A 17,910-nucleotide genomic window follows, 5' to 3' on the forward strand; every position below is an offset into this window, starting at 1 on the left:
TAAAGATACATATAAGTTTTCAGGTTCGAATCTCGTTAACAAAAAATATTTTATTATTATTTATAAAAATACATATAAGTTTTGAGGTTTGAATTTCACTAACAACAAAAATTTACATAGATCTCATCAATCATATATTATTTATATCATTTGAATTTAACTTGAAATTATACACAATCAAAGTATAATTATTTAATCATTATTTAGTATTTAATTATTTATATAGAATTTTAATAAAATTACATAAAATGGAAATAAAAATATATAAATATTTAACCAAAATCCGTACATCGCACGGACCGTAAGCTAGTAATTATTTAAATATTGTTTGGGCAGCCAGGTACTTGCCTTATAAATTTGCATAGTTTCGTTATGGCCTCTTGTTTACTAACTATTCGTTATGAACTCGGTACAACAATAACATTATATATAGTGGAGTCCTAGATTCATTGAGCTTCATCATGGATCATATTGCATAGCAAATATTGTTCTTCGGTGATTGTCAAACGTGAAATTTATGGGGGATAAATCATGGTTCGCACCAAATAGCAAATTTTGCACTTAGCTAATTGTCAAGTTCCAAAGATGACAAATGAATGGGTGATTATTCGGTTACCACGCTTCACTTGCGGTAATGAAAGTTAAGTAGGCAAATGGATGCCAAGGAGATCGGATAAGTTGTTATTGAATTATCAGAAATCACTTTCGAAACTGAAAAAATGTCTATGAAAAGGCAAGACCTTTGGACGAACGAAACATCGCAAAGTCAGTTGCACAAACAAAAGATAATGGAAGTTCTATCGCTCTGAACTCGTTTTAATGCATTTCAGTTCATCTTCTCAACTTGTACATTTTGCATATCATCCCTGCCTTGATTTAATTACCTTGCTATTCAAATGCGGCATTAAACTTCAGCTCCAAACTACAATTACACATATCACCAAGAAAAATTGTATTGATAACCAGGACAATTGACCGGCAAATACATAGCAAGAACTTGTACAAAGGAAAACTCCTAACCGGGACAATCTCATCACATGTAACCTAATATACAAAGCAAAACTCCTAACCACAATCCCAAAATGGTGCTTCGCGCCAGATATAGATGGGCTAAAAAAGAATGACACTTCAATTTATTACCGACATATTTCTAAGCCTAACTATTAGGTTTTCCTATACTTCATTCCTTCCGTTGCTAGTTCTTGATGCAACATCATCTTTGTTGACGTCTTTACAGCTTTTATTACCACATCTACCTCTAATTCCAAAAGAAAAGCTCCCGAATATTTCCTCCCTCCTGGGGCGATTTGAGTATATTATCCAAAGCACAAGACTGAGCAAGACGCCTGTGGAGATCATGGCCAGACCTGCATTTATAGTTTGGAGATGGTTCTCCAATGGAGAGCAATAATCTGTGGTGATGGATCGGAATGTAGCTCGCACAAAATCGCAGTTTTGTAGATTAAGCATTAACGGTGCATAGTGTGCAAGGCCATAGCTTATGTTGACTGTTCCAACCAATTGGGCATACATATCAGGAGTTAACCTCCCAACACTGCTGCAGAGTCCAGATCCTGACACCACGCAGGTGTAATTCTGCCAAACCTGTAAATTCACAAAGCAGAGAAGGGTAAACAGAACATACAAATACAGTCGCACATACTACAAGCCTATGACATTATTCCTATCTCTTTGATGGATGTACATGTTCAATTTTAATACCCGAAGGACCAAAAGAAAAATACATGGCAACTACTAAGAAAAAAGTATACTATCAGGTGATACTACAGTATCAAAACGAGATCTTTTTACTGAAAATGTATCAATGACTTTGTAGTTGCACCATTAAGATATTTACAGTGTTCGAACTTCAGAATATCAAAAAGCTGAGCACAGATAATAAAACCCACATTTAAATTTTAATTGTCATTCCATACTTTGTAAGAGAAGCTTTCTGTTCAAGAATTTTCAGTGATCATACCAAAGAAGCATTTGCCATTGAAACCTCTTGAGGTGCACATCGGCGATCTTGAAGCTGATTGGAATCATATGGATAACACAAATGTGGCACCGGGGGCCCCGATTGGTTAAAATAATAGGGGTTGTCTTGACGAGGTGGATCCGGATTAGCAAAGGTGTCTATAAATCCATTTACAATATCAGCAAGATTATTGACAACTTGCTTGCTTTTGATCAGTGTCTTGTTTGTAGTTCTCTGGTCAACACAAGGAAGGATGTTACTAAGAGCACTTTCTGCGTGAGGATGATCAACCCAATCTCCCATGGCCAGGCAGGTATCAGAAATTGCACTGGAGCGCAATTGTTAATTTCTTTGTCAGTATGCAGCTTTCAATAAGTTATTATAACTGTCTACTGATCTAATTAAACAAGGCATATTCAGCAATTCACAGAGTTGAGTGACAGAATATGATAGGTGGGAACATAGCTTTTGATATGGAAGAAACTAGCACAGGCGGACAAACATTGTTCTCACAAAGTAAAGATTAGAATTTTCATTACATATTTCTTCTGTGATATATTAAAAACGACTTAAACAGCATTATAAACAGTCAACTGGAGAAGAAAAAAAATGCTCAGGCATTATGTTTGGAATGGATGCAAAGAAAAATGTATCGTATAAACTTCTTAGTAACTCACTTGTCAATTATCACAAATATTCCGCAAAGTATGAATGTAACTGTGACAAGTAACCATCCGCTCACAACAAATCTGCAACAATAACATAGCTCAGCAAGATTATTAAAAGCATACAGCAATACAGTCGATTTCTTTGTGAAGGAAAACTGTAACTAAACGAGCATATGAAGAAATTACATGTGAATTGCATGTCGACGACCAAGAAGCGATAGTACTGCAAATTATACAGCAAACCAAATCAGTAAGAAAGCAAGAACATGGCAAAAGCGAGGAACAACAATAATAATAATAATATTATTAGTTCATGGATTATATGATACATACGCAGACCCAGAATAGATACAAGAAGCATCACAGCAGCAACAGTTATCAACACTGATCGCCTACAACATACACAATTAGGATGAGATTTTAATGCACATTTTGATTTAACGAAAGCTAGTACAAAGGCGAACAAGGTCGTACACGCCATCAAAGACTCTTTTTATTTTTCGTGCATTTTCATTTGTTTTCTCCCCGAGTGTTTCTGATGCTGTATTTAGATCTGTGTTCAATTTATCGATGTCATCTTTCACATCTGAAGGAAGGACTATCTGGGCTACATTTACTGTCTTTGCAAGTGATAGAAACCCTGTAACATTTCTTAGTATCTGCACGGTGTAGTCTGACTGGCTCACAACATAATTCAAAGTACTTAGTGCTTCACCATGAAATTCATCCTGTCCAACCAAAAGGAGGATGCATCCGATTCTGAGTGACAAAACAATCTGCTGTGATTAAAAACTACTTTGGAAATTAACTTGGGGGGGGGGGGAATTTAGCAAATTGCATGGAAATTAAACCTGATAGCTGAAAATTTCATTTCTAAATAATCAAGCCAAACTGTCTCAATTTTAGAAGACCCCTAAGACATTTGTTATGTCAGTTTAACTTCACCAGCCTTATAATGAATATTGTTGGGTATATTGAAAATCTATCTTACAATCAGAAAGTAATTGGAACTTCATGGAAGTTTGGAACTGTGTCAATAAGCATAAAATTTGCGGCAAAAGTTTACATGTATCAAGATCGGGTGTAAACAGTAAATAGAACTTTTAAAAAGTCAGAGGTCATTCCAGCTAAGATGGAAGTTTAAAATTGTTGTGAACTGAAAAGCTATTACTTAAAGTGGTTTCATATAGAAATTAAATATTTCTCGATCTTATCACTTGTAGACTAAAACAGATTAGTTTTGCAAACAATTACTCCAACTCCCACTTGAAAGATACAAATTTGAAAGCTAAACTCACCATTTTTTATTGCGTACTTTTTATACAAAATCTATTTCGGTTTAATTTACATAATCAACAAGTTAAAGAGTTGTCCACATAAAAACTAGGTATAAGGAGGCGCATATCAACAGCTGTAAAACTGGAAAAACAGAAGATAAGCTACTAAAAGGTCAGAGATTAAAAGTTCAGATTATTACATTGCAGCAACTGTGAAGACAATGATCATTATCAAGCATATTCTTCGTGACCACCATGTATCATTGCTTGTTATTTTTATAAACAGCCCAGAGCAATGATGTACCACTAGTGCAACACTAAAGAAGGCAAACCATATAACAGCAAGAATGAAGCCAGCAGCACCTGTATATCCAACAGACTGCATAAATATTAGTCAAAATTCTAAAACCATATATAAAAGACTTTTCTTAGCCAGTATAGAGCAACTTCCGATTCATTAGCTAAACAATTAATAAATCAAAGAAAACAGCAGCAACCTAATGTTTGTATACATATAATGCAAGGGAAATAGACATTCTATACACCGACTCAAGTCTTGAACAAGAGTTAAAGACTCATCTTTCTGTATCTCTATTCCTTGGACCATAAGACTCATCTTTCTGTATCTCTATTCCTTGGACCATGGATGTTTTGGATGAATGTAGACGATGTTACAAACTAAAGCAACTAAAACTCTCTACCTTCCGCTTCATATAATTCATTAGAAAATGAATCTTTGAAATGGCAAGTCCAATGTCCATAACAAACAAACAACAGTTGCGACATCATACAACTTAGTTGCAACATCATACAACTTAAAAGTTTACAACTTACAAATGTACAGTCACAAAATAAATGATTGATGAAATAATCACTCTGTTGTTTCATGTAATTATTTTTTCATCAAGACAAACCAGATACCCAACTAGAAGTTATACACGCCATTGCCATATAGTAGTAGTCCAAATATAGTAGTAGTCCAGTGTAAGCTTGTTTTAAACAATTGAACCATAAAGAATTACATTTGGTATAAAAAAAGACAGTATTCCTACAACTTCAAGTATCCAATTCGAACCCAACCTAATATAAGATCAATGCTAGATAAAATTTGGACAGCTCACCGTGAGTAGATGGCATATATACCAATAAGTTACAAATGGATCATTAACAATTACTACAACAGAACAGACTCAAATACCCAGGTATATAGAACTTACAGCCCAGTAATGCTTGTTCGCAATGTCCCATCCACCTCGATAATGTCTAAAGTTAGAAAGTATGTCGGGCCTATTGGTCCTTTTTTCTGCCAAGACAATAGTGCTTTTGGTTGCCTCAGTCCCTGGCCCCGGGGCCTCTGCACCTGCACTTAAGATTCCATTCCTCCACCTCCCAAAATTAGCATCTCCTACAGCCATACCAATACCGATTCAATTAAAACAACAAACTCAAATAAAGATTAAACAATTACAAGAAACCATACAGTGTTGCCAAAAGATCAAATTTTGACTACCATTATACAAGAATCAAGATAAAATAACACTTACAATTTAGAATCATTAATACTTTTTCAGTAACTATGTCTATAACAAATTCACACACAAATTAAGATAATCAAATTACATTCTCAACAAATCAAGAAAAATCAAGAATACCACCTGCTAAAATAGTAAAATAAATCAAGAAAAACATTCATTGCTCAAATGATCATACTTGCTAAATCTTGAATCAAGAAAACCAAATGTGTGTGTGTGTGAGAGAGAGAGGGAGAGAGAGAGAGGGAGAGAGAGCGCGAGAGAGAGGGAGGGAGAGGGAGGGAGAGGGAGAGAGAGAGAGAGAGAGAGAGATTACAAACCTGTAACAATCTTGCCTGATTCTTGATCATTTTGCGAAGAAACTGCTGAAATGGAGCTTAGTGAAGCTAAAAAAAGAACCCAAAACAGAACCAAATGATTGATAAAGAAGGGCCTAATCTTCTTCATCTTCACCACCATTTCTCACTACATCATTGTCTACTTACAACAAGAGCTTTTCTTTTCACTTTACTTTATAAAAGATAGAAAGATCTGATAGCCTGTCTATACAATATATACATACACATATATACTGGTGTCGTGTGTCACATGGGGTGAAGGGAAAGAGCGGGTAGAAATGACTTCAACAGTTATGTATGTATACATACAGAATCCGTATGTAACATAAAGAGTCATTGTACTTTCTAGTTTAGTTTAGTTTGTGAGTCAAAAGGAGGTGTGTAATTTTTTGGACAAAAGTGCCCTTGATTTGGTCGTAAAGTTTATTAGGGTTTGTTAAGTTATGGGGGTAGTTTGGGGTGGTGAAGTTTGTGAAGAATGGGACAAAATGTAGGTATCTTAGTGGAAAATGATGTTATTAGTGATGTGATTTATCTAAAGTTTATTGGCTATTTGATTAATTTAATGGGGGGCATTGGTGGCTAATGTTGTACTGCTATTTGTTGGGAGAGCCACTAATTAATTGATCATGTTTGGTAATTAACTTTTGGTTTGCATGTAAGAACAGAGTAACCGTAGATGTTCAAAAAATACAAAACCCGAAATTCGATCTTATCTGATTTGGGAAAAAACTGAAAAGTTCGATTAGGAAAAAAGTGTGAGCCGATTTGGCCTGATCTGCCGACTTTAAATAGACCTCCTTTCTTCTCGAAAATTCGGCCCGAAATCTGAAAAACCTGGATAAAAGGCTGGATCTAAAAAGGTCTGGATAAAAGTCTGGATCTAAAAAAACCCGGATAAAAGCCTGGTTCGGACCCGATTAAAAAATCATTTTTTTATATAAAATTTGAAAATATACAATAATTTTTATGATTTTTTAAAAAATTATATTTTATAATATTAGAATTAATTAAGATATATATGATTATTTATATATTATATTAAAAATTATTTATTTATTTTGGTGTCTAAACTAATCTATCTCATATACCAAGATATTATTTTCTCCGGTATTTAAACTACTCATAATTCGAATTATAAAATATTAAAATATTTTTTAATATATAAATAAAAAAGCCAGGATAATGCCCGATTCGGCCTGATCCGGCCCGGCCCGCGGACCTAAAACGAGCCTTATATTTATTAGTAAACGCGGTCCGGCACGGCCCGACCCAATTTTTAAAAAAAGACCCACCCGAGCCGTTTTAAAAAAAACCGAGTTTTTTAAAGTCCGAACAAAGTCCGGTCCGATGAATTTTTTGTACATCTCTAGGTGTAATGTACCTATTCTTTAATTTTGTTAAATTTATAGTTTTATATAAAAAATAATTTTGATCAAAAGTAAAGCGAAATTTTAGATTACAATTATAAGAACTTGACCGTGATTAAGAGGAGCTATATTACCGTTGAAAAAAAAATACTAATTACACATGTGACATGATAAATATTGAAACGATTTTTTTTTTGTATCTGACATTTTTCTTATGAGGAAATATCGTTTTATTAGGAAGGGGGAAAGCTTTTGTGAAAAAAGATTAAAAAATGAAAAATGTTGTAGAATGTTATTTTGAGAAAAATTTTGGATCTCAGAAATCTTCCTGTATATGACATTAGAAGGTCTTTTATTTGTTGACATATATTAGTATATAGGGGTCCATTATTTTATAAAATTTACCCAACGAATATATATATCGGAAAGAATTATGAAAAAAGTTGAGTTTTTTAAGAAAATCCAAAACAAACTATACCCCGTTACAGATCAGACGAGTATTAGATGTCGTTAGTTATGGCATTGCTAAATGGTGATTGTGATTGTGATTTTGAGAGGAGTTTGTTTGGAGTTTAGTAAATATTGTGCCATGAAATGGAATCTCTCGCATATGCAAAGTATAAGGAGTTGCTCACTTGCTACAATAACATAAAAATGATGACATGCTCCCTGGGGCACAACGGACCTACATTTCCGATTATTGAACATGTCTAGTTTTTTTCAAAATATTTTACGATTTACATTGTCTAATAATATTGGAAGAATATGGGTTTAATATCACGTTGGTGATTGCGTACGTCCAAAAAATTTAAATAAGTCACTTATTACAAATTTGATTCAAAGTGATCACCGATTAACTTAATTAGATCATTTTGATCAAGTAAAAATTTGAATTAATCCAAAATTGAAAAATGATAACATAGAATGGTGGAGCTCGTTTTGGAATTTAATATAATTATTAAAACTTTCTATTTGGCTCACGAAATTTTGAATGCATTTGGTTTTGATTTTCCCTATTTGAGTTAGTTCTGAGATTTTGAAGTTTAAAAACGAGATTTTATCATGATTGAGTGAGTCTAATAACACGTTTTAATATACTAATCCCAAAACTGAGTCATACTCTCCCATGTTAATATTTTTCGATTTCCGGTAATTTCAGTTTTTGATTTTAACGGAATGATCAAATTAAATTAGTTGATAATTATTTTGAGTCAAATTTACGATGAGTGATATGTTTAAGTTTTTTGGACGCAATCAGTTACCTACTTGATATCTAACCCGGAGGAATATTAGGATTTTCAAAACCGTTTTTTAAATCCTTGTGTGGAAGATATACAAACACAAATTAAAATATTACATATACAGTGGCGGATGTAAAAGGGGGCTTCAGCCTGCACCTTAATCCGTAATATCCGAATTGCTATATAAATTTTGGGCATTTTTTTATAAGCTCACCCTATTAAATATTAGGCAAGCCTATTAGTATATTTGAGCCCAGCCAAATCACTAATTCTTAAGGAACACGCACGAACTTGTTAGTGTAAAGTGAAAAAATTACAAAAAAATCTATAATTCTACTCTGCTATTGGTCTGTTGTGCGCCTGATCTCCTCTTCGGTGACATAAACTTCGATAAATTTTTTATATTGAGAACAACTTTGATGTACGTAGCAATACTCGGACTCGTAATGTTGTAATGCAAAATGTTTGTTTATGGCTGATGCAACGTTTAGTTGAAACATCATGTTTTAATTAAACGATTACTTAGGTGGCGATTAGGGAATAAAAATGGCGTTTAGTCAAATTAGGACTAAAAAGTAGTTCACTTAAGAGTACTTAAAAAATCAAACAGTTTGTAATCAAACGTTTCTAAACCGAAATCAAGAATAAAGAAAGATCACAATCTTTCCCTTTAATGGCGTGCTCTGGTTTAGTTAATCTAATTTGAAAAACGAGCTTAGTACTGCTGTACTATTATTCTCTGTTTTCCATTAGTCGAGTAACCCTAATAAAAGGTACAAAAGTAACAGCCAAGTACTTTGTGTTCGTTTGGAAAATCCGAAAATAAGTAACTTATTACTTAAAATGAATAAGTGAATTATAAATAATAAGTAAAAGAATACTTATAAATTAAATAAGTGTTTAAATAATTTTACTTATAAATTAGAATTTTTTTCTCTTAAATGAACTAAAATATATAATTATTAAATATAATTATCTAAATTCTTGAATTTTAAGTTAGATTAACAATTAAAAGTATAAATTTTAAAATTGAGGTTAATAAATTAACGAAAAATCAAAATAAGTTGAGAAAAAAATACGTAGTTACTAATATTCAACTTATCAGCTTATAAGTTATAAATTCAGCTTATAAATTGGGTTGACGTAAGACATGAGTGTCTTATAAGTGAATTGCGGCTAGGCTGCTAGCACTATAACTTAACACTCTTTTTTAGGCGCTTATTTTTTTATGATTTTCATTTTAAAAATAAATAAATTTACTACTCAAATCTTTTTGCGAAAAATATTACAAAAATATTATGTACCTTATTTTTTTCCACATAGGTGTGAAATTATGCAAAGCGGTAATTAAAAAAAATATAATTTCAAAAATTTTCCTGAATTTTGCATCCGCAAATATTTAATGACGTTTCTAATAAACAAATGTGATCCATTTTGGATACTTTCACATTGTAATTACGGTTATGATATAATTCTTCATCTCACCAAATTGATGCATTTTTTTACATGTGGTTTTGATTAATGGTTAAGTATTAGGTTTCCACCTGTTAATGACCTTACAAAAAACAAAAGATAATTAATACCTGATTTATATGCGTATAATTAATTAGTTAAAAGTGGTTAAATTTTGCAAGTCTGTAGGAATGGATTATGGACTAATATGAATTTTGGTTTAAGGCAGGTACTAACATTACCAGAACATATTGTGGTAGTTGCCTTTAACTTCGTTTATCTTTTGAACTTTTCGTAAAGGAACAACCAAAATAGCACTATCAAAATTCAGTAGGTCATCTATACATCTACTATCACGGTCAATTTAAGAAATTAATAATTTCTTTTTCTTTTTTTTTTGTCGGGAGAAGTTAATAATTTCTTTTTTTTTTTGACTAATTTTGACTTATAGGCTTACAAATGAGTATCTATTCTCAACAATTCTCGGGGTGAGCCAGGATCGAACCCAGGATCTGGGACGACAGAGGATAAGCCCTTTACCACTTGAGTTATCAATAATTTCTAATTGTCAATAAAAGGGAATAAGACTGCAATTACCGGAAGTTTAATATCCACCAAGAATTCTGTCAAAAAGGAAAAAAAATGCCCATCTAGAAAGTATTAGACGGCCCATGAGTCCAATTTCAGGCCCTTAACATTGGCCGGAGAATGTTGGCCCATTGCAGTTGGCCCATTGCAGTTGGCCCATTGAAATATAAAGTTTGGGGGCACTAGAGAAACAATTGTTTTGGTAGACATATAATTCAACTGCTCCATCAAATGTTAACTCAAAATGACCTATAATGGGGTTAACGACTAAGGAGATTGGGCAAAGTCTATTCTTGTTTCAGTTCAACAGGAAAGTGGATAAACAATGAGTTCAAAATGGTGGTCCATGGTCGTTTGATAATACAATGCTGGCATTAAAAGAGGTGAAATCAGGTCAAAACCCAGTGGATGTAAAACCATGTTTTCCGAGTATCTGGGTTCAGTTCCATAATCTCCCAGTTGGGTATATGTTGGAGACGGTGGGTAAGCAACTTGGGAACTGCTTTGGAGAGTTTTTAGAGTACGATGCTAAGAACAATACCTCATTATGGCGAGATTGCATGAGGGTTCGCATTAGAATCGATGTCAGGAAGCCTATCAAGCGAAAAAATAATAATCAAGAAGGATGGACAGGAGTTTACAGTTACGTGCAAATACGAGCGTCTGGGGGAGTTTTGCTTTACGTGTGGCATGGTGAATCATACGGACAGGTTCTGTAGAAATAATGCAGGCATTGGAGATGCGGGGGGAGGTAATGAGTGGGGGAGTTGGCTCCGTGCGCCGCCGATAAGGGTGGCAGGACAGATGCAAAGTAAGTGGTTGAGGGAGGAGGACGACGACACGTGGGAATCGAGGATTGGAAGGGAGAATTTTGCGGGGGAATTTTTTTTGAAAAAAGGAAAGGAGATAAGGGAGCAGAGTAATTATAGGCAGGTGGTTGGAACAGAATCAAATGATAAGGACAGGAATATGACAAAGATGAAGGAAGCAAATTTCAAGGGATTTTCAACAACGTCAAATATCCTGTGTGGTTTAAATGAGAAGGAGAGTGATGACATCCAACTAGAGGACCGAAAAGGAGGAGGGGTTTAAATAATGGGCTGGGCATTATGGAGATTGACATGGGCCAAAGCCCGAATGTTGTTCAGACAACTCAGAAACACAAAGAAGCTAATATTTCCAATGTGGATTTCTCAGTGTCTACACAAACTAGTCCGGCTGAGCTTGCTAAGCAAACCAGCCTTCATCAATGAATGCCATAGGATGAAACTGTTGAGGTCCTGTGTTAAAGGAGACGGTAGTGTCTCACAAGCCTGACATTTTATTCTTATCTGAAACTCTAGCTGTTAGTAATAAAATAGAAGCTCTCGCTTCGAAGTTAGGATTTGCTAATTTTTTTTCGATGGACAAACAAGGAAGGGGGGGTGGTTTAGCTATGTTCTGGAAGCATAATATTGTGTGCAGTGTGTTTGCTTCCTCCAATAATCATATCGACCTCATTGTGAAAGAAAGAAATGGTAGTGAGTGGCGGCTAACGGGTTTTTATGGATACCCTGAGAGAGAAAGGAGACATGATTCATGGAATTTTATTCGATCTCTGGCCTCAATTTCAACTCTCCCATGGTGCATTTTTGGAGATTTTAACGACTTGATGCACAATGAAGAGAAGAAAGGTAGACATAAACACCCTCAAAATTTACTGGATGGGTTTCGTCACACTATTGAGGATTGTTCTCTGATTGAAGTTGATCTCAAGGGTGGTGATTTTACTTGGGAGAAGAGCAAGGGGACTACTAATTGGGTGCAAGAAAGATTAGATAGATCGTTTGCAAATAGTGATTGGTGGAGCAAATTTCCGTTGTGCACTCTAACGGTTTTTCATGCCATAGTTTCTGATCACGAACCTATTAAATTAGAGCTGGTAAACACTAAAATTCCACTGAAACAATTTAGGTTTAGATTTGAGAGCACTTGGTTGAAGGAGAGCAGCTTTCATGAAGAGGTCTCGAACTTCTGGCACAATCTCCCGTCGATGCATTTGCTGCCAAAGTTAATAGAGGTTTCGAAATATATGGCCAAATGGGGTGTGGTTTTTTTCATAAATTCCGGGAGAAAATCATTCGACAGAAAGAAGTTATTGATTTATTGAAGAATAGAGAAGATGACGATGGTGTGTAATTATATTTTGATGAGAAAGACAAGTTTGGAGAAATTTTGAGCCATGAAGAATCATATTGGAAACAAAGAGCCAAGTCTTTTTGGCTCAAAGATGGGGATACAAATTCTAAATACTTTCATGCTGCAGCCTCAAGTAGGAAGAAGCTTAATTACTTGGCAGGTCTCAAAAATGAAAAAGGTATTCTAACTTCTAATCATGATGCGATGTATGAGCTTTTGAGAGATTATTTCATCAGGATCTTTTCAGAAGATGGAGGTGGTCCTGTTAGTACTAGTTCTGACTCTGAGTTAAGAATTACGACTGAACAAAATTTGAGTCTTACAGAGGACTTAATGTTTGCAGAATTTACGCAAGTTGTGAAGAGCATGCATCCAGACAAAGCGAGCGGCCCAGATGGGTTAAATCCTGCATTCTTTCAGCATTTTTGGAACTTTCTCGGGACTGAGGTATTTAATTGTTGTAAGCAGTGGTTGGTAGAGGGAGTTTTTTCATCTGAGGTTAATGAAACAACGTTAGTGTTGATCCCGAAAAAAGGTAATATCGATGACCCCAGGGACCTAAGGCCAATAGCGTTGTGCAATGTCCTCTACAAAATTATGGCGAAAGTGTTGGCTAATCAACTTCAACAAATCCTCCCTGACATTATTTCTAAAGAACAATCAGCATTCGTTCCGGGGCGAAATATATCAGAGAATATGCTTGTGGCATTTGAAATTTTGCATTATATGAAGCGAAAGAATAGTGGGGCGGAAGGTGAGGTTGCTTTAAAGCTTGACATCAGTAAAGCATACGACCGAGTAAATTGGAACTATTTGAGAAGCAGAATGGTTAACATGGTTTTTTCGGAGAAATGGATAAAGTGGGTTATGCTATGTGTCACTACGGTGTCGTACTCCATCTCGTTCCAAGGATCGTTAATTGGGCCTATAACTCCTTCTCGAGGACTCCGTCAAGGAGACCCTCTCTCCCCGTACTTATTCTTGTTGTGTGTTGAAGGGTTATCAAATGCTCTTAAAACAGCTGCTGAGCAAAGTCAAATGAATGGATGTCGAGTATGTACAGCTGCTCCTTCAGTGACCCATCTTTTATTTGCTGATGACAGCTTTTTGTTCTTTAAAGCTACTGTGAATGAGGCCCAAGTAGTTAAATGTTTGCTGGATACATACGAAATTTGGTCAGGGCAAGCCGTTAACTACCAAAAGTCAACCATTTTCTTCAGTTCCAATGTGAGAATGGACAAGCAGCAAGATATTAAACAGGTGCTTGGTGTGTACAATGATATAGGGGAAAGCAAATATCTTGGTTTGCCATCGTTGGTTGGCAGATCGAAAAAGTTAGTCTTTAAGTACTTGAAGGACAAGGTGATTCATCGTATTAAAGGCTGGAGTGCTAAGTTATTGTCCCGTGCTGGTAAGTTAGTTCTTTTGAAGAATGTGGTACAAGCTATTCCGACTTATGCTATGTCATGTTTTTTATTGCCTAAGTCACTGGGTCAGGAAATTCAAAAAATTATGAATGCATTCTGGTGGTAATTTAATGCTACGACTAGTAATAGTATTCGTTGGCTGGCTTGGGATAAAATGTGTATAGCGAAGAATAGTGGTGGCTTGGGATTTAGGGATATCTATGAGTTTAATTTAGCCCTTCTTGGAAAGCAGTGTTGGAGCTTGATTAAGAGGCTTAATGCTCTAATGTCGAGAGTGTTGAAGGCAAGATATTATCCATCTTGTCACTTGCTAGATGCTAAAAGACCTGGGGGAGTTAGTTATACATGGTCAGGTATTTGGGAGGCCAACGAAGAGATGAAGAAGGGGTCGAGGTGGGTTTTGGGGGATGGTGAGTCGATCAATATCGGGGCTGATAGATGGTTGAGGTCTTTGAACAATTTTTGTGTGGATCCTACTATTACGAGTGATATGGCGAAGCAGTCGAAAGTGTTGCTTTCTTTAAGGAGAATAAAAAAGAGTGGGATGTAGAGAAAATAAATCTCCACTTTAGTGTTGAGGATGCAATGGCTATAGTGAATACACATGTTCCACAAGGGTGTACTAAAGACAGGATTGCCTGGGTCTATACTAAAGATGGAGAATACACAGTGAAATCAGCGTATTTTCAATGGTCCAATAATCGTAGCAGGAGGTGGGGAGATCTAGTTCAATGGGTTGGAAACGATTGTGGCAGCTGCCAATTCCGCACAAAATAAGAGTGTTCATGTGGAGGCTGTGTCGTAACACTATTTCGGTTCGTATTAGGTTGCGTGGCAAGGGGGTTCCAGTTACAATAAGTTGTCCTATGTGTACTGGTGAAGTAGAACATTTACGGCATCTGTTCTTTGAATGTAAGTTTGCTAAAGATTGTCGGCGACTGGTGGGTCTGGATTTTGAGCTGTAAAATATGGAGTATGCGCCGGATTGGTTGGTCACGTTTCTTGCATCTGAGCCATTAAAGGACCTTGTTACAATGTCTGCAATTTTATGGGGTATATGGTACACACGTAATAAGCGTATTTTTGATGATCAGAACGTGCCTCCTGCAGTAGTTAGGACCTGGTGTTTGAAACAAGTGGAGGAATGGCAACAAGCTAATAAGAGGTCTGTTAGCACTCGTGCTCATGATGATATGTTGGATAACAGCGACAAGAAATGGAAAAAATTAAGGGAAGGCCAGCTCAAAGTAAATGTTGATGGTGCTGTTGTCGAAGGTCGGAATTTTTTCTCGGTGGGCATGGCTTTAAGAGATCATCATGGTCAATTCATTGCAGGGAAGACGTTGAAGATTGCAGGTGGTGTTTCAGTTATGGAGGCCGAGTTAATTGGCATTTTGGAGGCATTGGCATGGGCTCGAGAAGTGTCAGAGGCTCCTCATGATAGAAAGTGATTCTCTTCTTAGCGTCAACGCAATTAATCGATCTCAAAGCAACATTTTGGAGCTTGGTGATGTGTTGTGCCAATGTGGTGAGATATTAAGATTGCAATGGTAGAATAGTTCTTAGCCATATTAAAAAGCAGGCAAACAAGATAGCTCATTATTTAGTTAGAATCCCTTGAAGCTCAATAGCTTTATTGTTTTCTAGTTTCCTCCATCGTCATTGTTGGAGACCCTTGTGTCGGATGATTTTTTGAATTAATGAAATCCTTTTCATAAAAAAAACTCAAAATTTTATTTTTCACTTAATTATAAAAAGAAATTATTCATAAGTAAATTGCCTAAATTTATCCAAAGGAGATATTATTGTCTTTTCTATTTGAAATTCATAAATCTATACTAATGTTCATTTCTTTAGCTTTCCAACGTTGATCTTATCCGTCTCAAATTATCATTTTATACATATAGAAAACAGATATTCGGCACCATACTCTATATAGACAACTACATGTTTCAATAACTACATTTAAATTATCACGTTAATCATTCAAAATATTTATGTTGCTCAACGTTACACTGACATTCGAACTTCTTTCCCCTGCCTATAAATTTTTTAGGTTTGCTCCAATATTTAATTTATTTTTAAAAAAATTATTCATAAATACTTTTGTAACATATTTCTAGACTTTCACAATCTTGCTGATCTTTTGCATAGAGATAAATGATGAAAGTTCATATTGTCACCTTCATGATATCTTTGTGTCCTGTACATATATTATGGAACAAGTTCAACGTTCGAAGCATGATTTTTCTCCTTTATATATTTTTCTTTGATCATATTAATCTATAAGGAAGTAACAAGATATTCCATCCCTCCCCGATTACATGCCAATTTGATTTTTTAGTAGTTAAATTCACCATTTTTTAACTTAACGTTAAAAATAATTGATTAATAATTTTTAAAATCTAAAATTATATTTTTTAATATATTAAAATTATTTTTCAATGATATATTTTCTTATTAGTTTTTCAAATTATAAGATATGCGTAAATTTCATTCAAAATTAAGTCAATTTGACCGATCAAAATTTATAATAGGCATGTATTTAAAACGGAGGTATTTAGGCATTCGTGCAAGCTAAGATATCCTTTAGAGTTTGAGTAATTTAAGAATACGCGAGTATTTAAATTTCTATTAAATCAAATAAATGGAGGAATGATGTTTATAATCCATCACATATGACTTGAAATTCCAGCTACACTAGCATTGATAATGTCAAAAAAATGAGACAAAATAACAACATTAGATGTAGGCACACTAAGAGCAATCAAAGCCATCATCCCAAAAGCAAAACTTGGTCTTGTATTCATCAAATAAGATTGCAAAAACCCCATTGCTTCACATACATACGTATCATAACTTGCATAATATTTCTTTTCCCAGTCCATCCATTCAGCTGGTGGCTCGTAATTTCTCTCTATCATCTTCATTTCATGTATTCGCTTTCGCAACACAATCAAATTCTCGTCCACCATTAGGTGATTTTTGTGACTTCGATTCTCGTACGCTCCCGATGACGATCGTTTTAAGCAACAAATTTGTGTAGGCTTTTTTGATATTTTTGTAGGATATAAAGAAGGGGTAGGATATTGAAGAAATACGGATGTTGAAGTTGTTGATGATGATAATGCCATTGTTATTTGAGATTTGTGAGTCGGAGGGAAGAGTTGTGTAATAAAATTGGGATTAAGTTGATTGTTGCTAAGTTGGTTTATATAAGCATTGGGGGGTTGTGGGTCCACTGTGGGTCCATATCATGTGCTGACCGACTAGTTTTGGAGTTTGGGTGAACCGTGTTAACGGCTTTTTTTGCGCGTCAATAAGTGTTTTAAATTATGGGGCTTCTAAAAAATTATTCAAATTTTTTAAAAAAATTATTTAAAATACTGTCCCTCTTCAAAAAAGTTTGTATAAGTATACATTTTTCAATTTATTTTTGTAAAATTATGATTTTTTGTAACTCAATACAAATAAATGCAATCTTGACGAGTTTTGGCAAAACTAATACTCCATGTAACCTCAAAACATAACAAAAAAATTCCATGGAACTAGTATAATATCTAGTTAATTTTAATTTAATCTTATTTTTACAAATATTTTTAGAAAGTAGTATAATCGTAAAAATAATTAAAAAGGTTTGTATTTTTTAATTTTCTAAACTATTAAATTAAATTATTTTTAATTACACTTGTGTACATTAATAAATTTGAATCTTATGAAATTAAAACTTTAACATAAATGTGAAAATAAGATAATATTTCCAACCTAATTAGGTGATTAGATCTAAAATAACATTATGTAATTAAGAAACATCATGCTAAGATTTTAGAATTATTTAATAAGATATGAATATATGAT

The 17,910-nt window shown here is 34.5% G+C and overlaps 2 protein-coding genes across 4 annotated transcripts; one reads left to right on the top strand and one right to left on the bottom strand.

Moving 5' to 3' along the window:
- Positions 1 to 935: 935 nt before the first annotated feature.
- Positions 936 to 6,081, bottom strand: LOC141674269 (uncharacterized). 3 transcript variants are annotated; one of them, XM_074480992.1, is made up of 9 exons: positions 5,779 to 6,075; positions 5,144 to 5,331; positions 4,127 to 4,305; positions 3,124 to 3,408; positions 2,983 to 3,041; positions 2,836 to 2,872; positions 2,659 to 2,730; positions 1,982 to 2,309; positions 936 to 1,605 (listed from the first exon to the last, which is right to left on the bottom strand). In XM_074480992.1, exons 1-9 carry the CDS (start codon positions 5,915 to 5,917, stop codon positions 1,174 to 1,176), a joined length of 1,719 nt encoding a protein of 572 aa, XP_074337093.1. In that variant the 5' UTR covers positions 5,918 to 6,075; the 3' UTR covers positions 936 to 1,173. The 3 variants fall into 3 exon arrangements, with proteins under 3 accessions (XP_074337093.1, XP_074337095.1, XP_074337099.1); XM_074480994.1 differs by lacking the exon at positions 5,779 to 6,075 and having other exon boundaries at positions 4,127 to 4,289; positions 5,144 to 5,307; XM_074480998.1 differs by lacking the exon at positions 1,982 to 2,309 and having other exon boundaries at positions 1,395 to 1,605; positions 5,779 to 6,081.
- Positions 6,082 to 15,020: 8,939 nt separating this feature from the next.
- LOC141714129 (uncharacterized) lies at positions 15,021 to 15,503 on the top strand. Its single transcript, XM_074517669.1, has one exon. The coding sequence runs from the start codon at positions 15,021 to 15,023 to the stop codon at positions 15,501 to 15,503; it is 483 nt and encodes a 160-aa protein (XP_074373770.1).
- The last annotated feature ends 2,407 nt before the right edge of the window (positions 15,504 to 17,910 follow it).

Source organism: Apium graveolens, chromosome 1 (genome assembly GCF_009905375.1).
Source record: "Apium graveolens cultivar Ventura chromosome 1, ASM990537v1, whole genome shotgun sequence".
Taxonomy (NCBI): domain Eukaryota; kingdom Viridiplantae; phylum Streptophyta; class Magnoliopsida; order Apiales; family Apiaceae; genus Apium; species Apium graveolens.